This window comes from Acartia tonsa, chromosome 15 (genome assembly GCF_053477335.1).
Source record: "Acartia tonsa isolate MP-2025a chromosome 15, ASM5347733v1, whole genome shotgun sequence".
Taxonomy (NCBI): Eukaryota; Metazoa; Arthropoda; class Copepoda; order Calanoida; family Acartiidae; genus Acartia; species Acartia tonsa.
In genome coordinates, this window is record NC_137274.1 from 21,403,440 (window position 1) to 21,413,240 (window position 9,801).

The 9,801-nt window shown below is 38.6% G+C and overlaps 1 protein-coding gene and 1 long non-coding RNA gene across 5 annotated transcripts; both read left to right on the plus strand.

Annotated features, from left to right (window-relative positions):
* Window positions 1–748: 748 nt before the first annotated feature.
* Window positions 749–7,514, plus strand: LOC145306748 (uncharacterized). 3 transcript variants are annotated; one of them, XR_013875191.1, is made up of 6 exons: window positions 749–1,283; window positions 1,678–1,778; window positions 2,224–2,358; window positions 2,927–3,081; window positions 6,094–6,134; window positions 6,472–6,549. XR_013875191.1 is itself a non-coding variant. In XM_080149041.1 (6 exons), exons 1-5 carry the CDS (start codon window positions 5,264–5,266, stop codon window positions 7,010–7,012), a joined length of 360 nt encoding a protein of 119 aa, XP_080005167.1. In that variant the 5' UTR covers window positions 5,213–5,263; the 3' UTR covers window positions 7,013–7,036; window positions 7,430–7,514. The 3 variants fall into 3 exon arrangements, 1 of the variants encoding a protein (XP_080005167.1); XM_080149041.1 differs by lacking the exons at window positions 749–1,283; window positions 1,678–1,778; window positions 2,224–2,358; window positions 2,927–3,081 and adding exons at window positions 5,213–5,360; window positions 5,600–5,656; window positions 6,986–7,036; window positions 7,430–7,514 and having other exon boundaries at window positions 6,472–6,609; XR_013875190.1 differs by having other exon boundaries at window positions 6,094–6,480.
* On the plus strand, window positions 7,426–9,578 carry LOC145306749 (uncharacterized). 2 transcript variants are annotated; one of them, XR_013875193.1, is made up of 3 exons: window positions 7,426–7,514; window positions 7,701–7,766; window positions 8,588–9,578. It is a non-coding gene; the product is annotated as an uncharacterized LOC145306749 (long non-coding RNA). The 2 variants fall into 2 exon arrangements; XR_013875192.1 differs by lacking the exon at window positions 7,426–7,514 and having other exon boundaries at window positions 7,629–7,766.
* Window positions 9,579–9,801: the final 223 nt, after the last annotated feature.

Here is a 9,801-nt window from a genome sequence, read left to right on the forward strand (position 1 = left end):
CCTTATTTCTCTCAACCTCAGCACGTAAATCTGATAACTCCCTCTTTTGTTTAGGCCCAAGAGAATCTGCCCCAGCAGGCCGCTTGACCACGCCCCTTCTGGAAGTACCTTCCCCAGCATCATTATAAGCCTTGCTGGCTCCCCTTCTGGAAGTACCCTCCCCAGCATCATCATAAGCCTTGCTGGCTCCCTTAGTCCTGACCGACCCAGCAGCCTGATTTGGCACAAACTTACCAAACCTGCGCCGTCCCTCACCAGAACCAGTATCTGCCACCTTTCCAGGCTTGTCCGTTGGAGGCTCAATCCAACTGTCTACCTCTGAACCACTCTGTTCACTAGGCAGACGATCCCTGGAATCAAGCTCAACTTCAAGACTCACGTTGCCAACATCGTCCTCATCATCATATCCAGGCTCATACCTGGGCGATTCTACATCATACTGCCTCCTATCATCTCTTCTATACACAACATGCCGCCGATTAGATCTACCAGCATCCAACATCTCAACAGACGGTTCACGCTCCTCCCGCCGACCAGACGCCCGCTGATACCGCCTTTCGTTTCCGTCTCCATTTCCTGATAATAATCAATAATTAAATATTAACATTTTAATATTTTAATATTTTAACATTTTTCATATATAAGACGACATTCAAAACGAAATACTTTTATATAAATTATATTTATCAGGGATGCCAAATTTGCTCCTATAGTCACATTTAACCATCTTTTTGTACATACAGACACAAGCTCCATCTCCCCTAGATGTTGTACCAACAAATTTCCGACTTGTTTGATGTTGGAATGAAACAAATTATTCTCCCAACACCCCTGTTCTGCCTGCAAAATCCTTTCCACCTGATGATATGAAGAGGTTAACTGTAATAATAAAGCACCATCCTCCTCCTTTTTCCGCATCCAAGGAAAAAAATTCTTTTTAGCAGTTGTAATCCACAAAAATACATCAGGAACGTTGGTATGAAAGTAATGCAAGTCAGTCAGAAAGTCAGAAAACTCCACTTTTTTCCCCAGTTTCAATCCCAACGAAAACTGTGGAGAAATCGCCAACCAACTTTGGCCACCCTGATTATTAGCATCATCCGCCATATTAGAAAATGTAAACAAAGTTAAATTTACAATTTCAACAGTCCGAAAATAACTAAAATAACGTCTATCTTCCTGTGATTTATTGTGAACTATCACTCGATCAAGCCCAAGCCGCAGATCAGACTCCAGACAATGTGCACCAATGAACTGATCCTCAAGAAAACAACTGTTATCAGGTAACATTGAAATTTGTATATTTTTCAAATAACTTGTAATCTGAACTTCTTGAAAAGTATTAGGCACAAAGGTATTATTTAAATAAATACCATCCCCTCTGCACTGAGGGTCAATCCCATACGTCATCATATCATCATACAGGATGGTACCATTTATGAAATAAGTCAGTGACCGGTCATAAAACGCTACAGGCAACCGTCGTCCATCTATGTCTAACACCCTCTGTTCCTCCATCCTTTTACAATCTTCACTAGAAATTAACTCATCACTACTAACAACAGCTGGTGCCCCTAAATGTAGGTGGCTATATTTGCCACAATACCAGGTGTGAACCGTTCTGTCGACGTGACATTGTACCCCGGGCAAAAATCTCACTCCCACTTTTTTTAACAGATGACCGCTGATTGTTCCATTAAACTCATGCTGACCAAATACTGTACATTCTGAAGCCCTCAACTCAGGACCGTCGCCAACACACTCCTTTACTAGCACAGGTATCATATCAGCCCCACAGGGTATCAAACACAATCCCCAAATTAAAAAATATTTACCTGATTTGAATTTATTATTATGACCAGACATTATTAGCTGATAACTGTTCACCAATTCACCCGCAAATATCAACTGATTTAGCCTTTCATTGCAGGACAACTTTCTACCTACTAGCTTTGTCAGCACATATTTGTTATTAAAATAATCAAATAACAATTCATGAACTCTTATTATAATATATTTTTTAAATATTTATATGTATTTATATAATATTTTTTTTCAAAAATAATTATTATCAGCTCTCCTTTCCCTACTTTCTCCGTCCTCGAGTTCCTATCTGAACATGTACCACAGGACCCCCTACCTGAGATCTTAACCTCCTCCCAGTGTCCCATAAATATTTCGCCACCCGTGATCCACTTTTCTTAATTGTAACTAATCTTTCAGGTGAAGATTGCGGCGGCGCCGTAGTCAAAAACGACTGTTCCGATGGAAGCTCAACCTCGTCAAAATTACCCTCAACTACAGGAGCAGGCACCACAGATTCATCTGTCACTCCCACCTCTACTCCTTCACCTACAGGTATAATTTCTCTATTTCCATCTCCTGAAACTCTGTCATTATCAACCTCAACCTCACTCTCCTTCTCCTGAATCTCGTCACTCTGTCTTTCCTCTGCCAACTCAAAACCATCATTTTCAGATGACAAATACACAACATCTTCACTCTCTCTCTCCTCTACAGTTTCTCTCTCTACAGGCATATTGTCAACCTCCAAAAATATCTCATCGGACGGACAAATTTCAGGTAAAGGAAAAACGTTAAAATTAACCTCCTCCCCTAAAACTTCCGTTCGAGCATGAATTTTTCGAATTTTATCCCTAGCCACAACCTGATTTTTCTTGATGGGATTATTCCCAAAAGGTGCCAACTCATACAATGCATCCGAAAATTTCTTAACTACAATAAAAGGCCCTCCATAGAAAGACTGTAATTTCTTGGACACGTCAGTTTTTACAATATTAAAGAAAGCATAACAAACATCTGTCACTCTTAATGCTTCCCTCTGTACTCTGTGTTTATTTTGAACCTCTAAATATAACTTGGATTTTGTAGAAATTCTCTTAATTACATCCTCCATATTTTTCAGAAATTCCAAATACGACCGCGAGGATGAAGATTCAACAGACGGGACTGGTGATAGAAAATCGAGGGGAATACGTGGCTGCCGACCAAAAACTAGAAAAAATGGAGAATATCCAGTTCTAGTACTCTTGGAGCAGTTAATCACCAACGTAGCCAAAGGTAATTTTTTAGCCCAGTCCTTTGTTCCATGATTTTCATCTACTTTCAAAGCAGCATACAAACTTTGATTTTGCCTCTCTACAGGATTCGAATTTGGATTCCTGGGGGGAATTAGGACAGTATCCACCCCCAATCCTTTCATCACGCCTTTAAACACACTGCTTGTAAAATTTGTACCTCTATCCGATCTCAAAGCTCTAAATAAACCATAGGTAGGTACAAAATTTTCCAATATAGCCTTTACAGTTGTTTCAGTTTTAGCATCAACCAACGGACATGTAAAAACATATCTAGAAAATAGACAAACCATGATTAAGACAAATTTAACCGTCTGTCCCTGATGATAACATGGAGTCCAAGGTCCAACTAGATCCACTGACATATTAGCAAAAACTTCACTACTTTGAACAGAATGAGTTATAGGTGAAACATGTTTAGGATTACTTCCAGCCTTTTTCAAACATGTAATACAACTTCGTATTCTCGATTCCACAAACTTGTTCACGCCAGGCATAAAAAATCTCTCATTTATCTTACGTATTGTCTCCTGCACACCTCTATGTCCAGAACCATATCCACCATGAGCTGAATCAAATATATCATTGTATAAAGAAAGAGGCACTACAGGCCTCTCGACAAAACCCCCTTCGGCCAAAGGCTGTCTGAAAATTACAACCCCCTCTAGCACATACATATGGCCAATAAGATTGTACAATAGTTCTTTTCTGCCCGATAGCTCCGCCCTCTCATAAGACGACAACTGTCTCCTTTCCAATATCCATAACCTTATTTCATTTAGGATCTCGTCCTGCTGAAGACTACTTTGCCAGACAAACTCAACATCCGCCTCATCCTCTGCAGAATGTACCTGCATAATAGAATAGATTTGATCCAGAAATGGTGAATCATCCAGGTAAGGATCCAAAATTTTATTATCTGTCTCTCTACACTCCTGACAATTCTTCAGTCGATGGTCCTTACAATCTAACTCAGTTCTCGACAAATAATCTACATTCACATGCTTAGTCCCCTGTCGATGGATAACTGTAAAGTCAAAACTTTGCAAGAAAGTTATCCATCGATAGGTGACACCGTTTATTGATCCTTTAGCCCAACGTTTATAATGCACTAGTGAAATACTGTCTGTCCGAACCAAAAATTCACGAAACCTACAAAAGTGTAAAAAATTCTTTAATGCATATACTAATGCACCTAATTCTCCTTTATAGGAAGGATAATTTTGTTCTGCAGCATTACACTTTTACTACAGACACCAAACACTCTCTCTACACCATCCTGTTCTTGCGAAATAATCCCTGCAAAATACTGAGAACTATAATCTACATCCACGATAAAAAGATTAGGATTATCCCATTGAGGATAGCCTTTACACATTTCAGTCTTGAACATTTCCATAAATTCAGTCCATACTCTGTTCAATTCTTCTGTCCACTTTATTATAGTGTCATTCCTGTGACTATCCAACATGCACGACCTCTTGGCATAATCAGCAAAATATCCTCTGTAATAATTAGTAAATCCCAAAAATTTCTGCAACTCCTTCCCTGTTCTAGGCTTGCCCCAATCCTTAATCCGTTCCAAATATGCAGGATTCATTTTCAATCCATCGGCACTAATAATATGCCCCAAATAATGGCATTCTCTAGTCAATAAATCACACTTATCTAAATTCAATTTCAGGTTGACCTGCCTAAGAACTTGAAACAGTGCCTGCAGATGCTCTACATGTTCCTCTGGACTTGATGAAAACACGATCAGATCGTCCAAGTAGCTGATACAGAATCCATACATACCTGGCAGGATAGACAGCACCTTATCCATCAGAGCACAGAACAGGCTGGGTGCATTACACAACCCAAATGGCAACCTGTTAAACAAATACATCCTGTTTGCTGCACTAAAAGCTGTCAACGGTTTAGAGTCTTCATCCATAGTCATCGAATGGTAGGCAGCTGTCAAATCAAGAGTACTGAACACCTTGCCAGAACCCAGCTTCGTCAGATTATCCGAGATCAGTGGCAGCGGCCACGCCACCCGCTTAGTCACGTTGTTCAGGTTACGGAAATCGATGACAAACCTCAACTTAGCCTCTGCTCCAGGTGTAGCCTTCTTTTTCACAGCAAAAATAGGACTAGACCAATCCGAGAAACCCTCCTCAATAATGCCAGCATCCAGCCATTTGGTTAACTGTTCCTTCAATTTAGCATCGTACTCTGGATTCAAAGGAATATTTCTGGCCTTCACAGGTTTAGCTCCAGGTAACAATTCTTTATTATATGTCATTAATCTACAATCACCAATATCTGAATCATTCATTGAAAAGATATCAAAATTTTCCAAACAAATTTTAATAATCCTGGGTTTCAATTCTGGATTTTCCTTAATCATCTGGTTTTCATCTAACTTCAATTTTTGAATAATAAACTGTACCCGTTCATGCATTTTTTGCCCCGACAACTTTTCTGGCTTATCCAATTCATTAATTGTTTTATTACAGGTAACATCTTGATTATCCATGATGAAACAATGCCCCATCTTCACATTTCTCAGCAAGGTAATAGGTTTTATTGACGCATTAACCACATTAACCACACAGGACCCATCTTTCCGTGGCTGATACACCCCCTCAATAATCATAATCCCATTGCCACTTGTCATCTTAGAAGAATTAGGGGACACGTACCAAAGCCCATCATTCTTTAATCCAGTCACATGCACCACAGCGGTAGATCCTCCAGGATAAAAAATAGTTTTATCCAGCAACTTCACATTATACTTCGTTGAATATAACTCTCCAAACCCACCCCCCTCCTTTATCCCTGGCAAGGTAGGTTTAGATGGAATTTCAGAATTCATTCGTCCGGACAAAATAGGAATTTTCTGTATCTCCGCCACCACCTGTTTCTGTAAACAGGAATTAATAGGAACAGATTCCCCACAAAATTCAAACTTATCTTCATCCAAACAAATATTAATTTTATTCTTTTTCAGGAAATCAGATCCAAGATTTACCAACCTACTCGTCACCTCAGGTACATAAAATATCTCCGTAAACACAGCTTGAGTTCCAGCAAATCTAAATTTCAACTCAACATATCCAATAATATTAACTTTCTTTAAATCTACTGAATATGCTGATAATTTAGCAGGACAAAACTCAATTCCATGTTTATCAAGAATTTCTCTAGATATCAAAGAATTAAAATTATTTCCTGTATCAATAATTCCTAACTCCTTCACCGGAATATCAGCCCCAGGCACAAGAAATTCTAAATCCGCACAAATAGGCATTTTCGTTATCTTCAAAAACTTCACAATCTCTTGAAAACACTAGTCATTATAATTAATTAATATATCCATATATTTTAGATATACATCATTCCACTACACAGCAGTCAGCCCCCCATCTATCACCAGCCGCCAACATACTGTTCAATTTATGAAATCCTGTACATCTCCCAGACTACCAGCATCACACAGCTACACTCCAAGCCTTTTCTTATACAAGTAAGTACCTCTCGAAGTATTCAACCTTGCATAGGTACCTATCAAAATATAATATATAGTAGATATATATATATATATAAATATATATATAATGTTTTCATTAACACGATCACACCTTGACTGAAGAATAAACAAGACAGTAATACTTTATAAAGTTGAAAGCAATAATGTGAATACACAACAGCAAAATTAACTATTTACAGTACTATAGCCTATATAATGAATATGAATAAAAGAACGATCTATAAATTTCATCCTAAAATGAGATTTATACATCGAATCAATCATATCCATTACATAGGATACTGCTGAAAATTGTTTCTGGCTATGTCAGCAATCATAGCCTCATACTGTTTCTCATCTCTGCTCTTTTCAGAATCCACAACAGGCCCCACCTGATTGACTGTCTTCTTCAGAAACTGCTCAGGTATTACCCTATTATTAGGCACTCCAGGACCCTCTTTCTTTTCGCTACCGGCTGAGAAAAACTTAGCTTTGGTCTTTCCTATGCGAGAATCAGGAGCTGGCGGCTTGCCGTCTCTCTTCTGCCAGCAACTAGCCACTACATGACCTTTTTTCCCACAATACCAACAAATCATAGTTTTAGCCTTCGAATTCAGAGCCCCAATCACGTTCTCAACCTGATCCCAAGGAATATCATCATCCCCTTCAATCCACGCATTATTATCGCCAATCTCTGTCCTGCCCTCCATATCAGATACATGCACTTCACTGATTACAGGCCCAGCTTTTACCTCCCTAGAATCCTCTAGCCTCAACCCTTCCATAGCCTGAGAATAACAGGACGTTACATTTTCAGGTGACACGTGTCCAGAACGAGCCCAGCTTATATAATGCTGACCTCTGCGAATCAAATAAGTCAAGAAAGCACTGTAATCTTCCAGGTAATGCATAGATTCAATGAAATTAGCCATATCTCTAGCTAAATCAGAAAACAGCAAATTCTTAGCCACATTATTGTAAAAATCACGCCAAGATTGTCTAGAAATTTGACCAGGATGCATAAGCCTAAACAGCCGCAACTTAGCATTGAAAAACACATCCACATTCTGACCACTCTTTTGTTTCAGGGCGTAAAAGAATTCGGTAGCCGACTCTGTATCAGCAAAGGGTATCACCAACCTTCTTATCAACAGGTAATAACCTAAAGCACTTAAGGAAGCATTAGCCTCCGGCGTAATAAGCCTCCCCATCTTCTTCCCTTTGCACTCAAAAATCCTATTGTACAGGACGTCCTTGAAAAGCATAGGATCCTCCAACTTTGCGAACCTAGCAACCCTCCATAAGGATAAGAAATAATCCTCAAAATCAATGTTTCCATCCCAAAATGGAGCATCCCGCACAAAATCACTATCCCACTTGACTCCTCTTACAAGACAAAACTCCTTAAACTGCTCCTCTACAGTCTGTTGGCTTACACTACCGCCGGCCACCTTTTTATAGGCCTTAAGCACTTCAGCCCTTTCCTCAATTAAAGGAAATATATCCAACAATTGATTCTCATATTCAGTCAGACAACTCTCACGAACATTCATCCAATTTCCATTCCCAACAGGACCTAAAAACTCAATCTGCGAAAACTTCAAATGTCCAGGAGCACTTTTCACTCTTTTAGCCTCAAAATTTGTAGAATCCAATTTAGCCTCCACACTCAAACGATTAATGAAAGATGTATTAAACGAATCATCTCCCGTCGCTTTGACTGCAGATACACTAGCCCCCATACTTGTCTCATACAAAAAACCGCTAATATCCCCATCCACTGGCAATTGCGCCACCTTTTTCTTAATAGTAGCCAAATCAACATCATAACCTAACTTCTTATGCTCATCAGAGTTCTTAAACTCTTTCACCTTATTCTCCAGCCGTTTATTCGCCGCCGTTAACTTATCCACCTGACCTTTGACAGTCGTATGCTCCTGCAACATTGCCCTAACATATTTTTTTATGCTTTCAGGCACAACGTCATTCTCCACCTCGCCCAACGCCAACTCCACATTCGCATTGGCACCTGCACCAGCATCCTCAGCCGCAGCATCCTCCTCCTCCCAATTTTCGGGAGTTCCATCATCATCCTGACTGTCATTCTCCCGAGGACGTTTAGGCGGCCGTCCACGCTTGCCTTCATTTTTACCCCGCTCTCCTTTTTCACCATCAGCCATATCCGAGCACTAGAACTAGATCCGCCGTGAAATTTAGATCAGAAGAGTTAAAGAATGAAATTCCACAGAAACCTGAAATATAAATCAAGTTAAAAATATAAAAGAATAAAACAAAACTGTGAAAAATCCGAGATAAAAAAATATCTCAAAAAAGTGATTGACTCCAAATTAAACACCACTTCCCCCACCCTTAACTCAGCAGTAGGTCTAAATAACACGTAGCACAATAAGACTGCGCCAAATGTGATATAGACAGACTTACATAAGTTAATGATAGAGTAGACTTAATGTTCAATTCAAAATGCAAACAGATTTTTAAGTATTTATTATATTGGATTAAATGCAGTTTTTGAGTAAATAAGATTATATATTGATACTATATTTAGAAATGATTAAATATGTTAATAAGTCAAAACTACTGATTATTCAAAGCTGGATAGTTCTGAAGTAGCAGGATGTCTGTCTGTATATCAGGACACCAATCAACAGGATGACTGTCTGTTTAATTAATACAATGTATTAATTAACTATGCACTTTGAAGGGGTAGAATATCTGCCTATACAAACTATCTAAAATAGTAGGATGTCTGTGAATAGCTGTATTGGTCTTAATAAAGACTCGAACCCAAACCAGATAATGTTCTGTGTTAGGACTCTCAATATCAACTGACTTAAATATATTTTCTCTTTATTCTTTCTGAGAGCAATTAAAGAGTAATTAAGAGTAACAACTAACATATGTCTGCAAACTTAAATATATGACATCACAACATAAATATATGACACTATAATTGCTGATTTATTTTCATAAAATGCATCTGTCTGTATTTCTGTCAGTCTGTAATGCTAATTTGTTACACAATTATAACTAACCTTCACACACAACAGAGAAGCTGCAACATTTTTACATGGAGCAATAGAAAAATTAGCAAAACATTATTGGATGTTTTTTGGAGAATTTTTTTTTTTAATGTTTTCAGTTTGAAGATTTTTTCTCTTGAAAAATTAC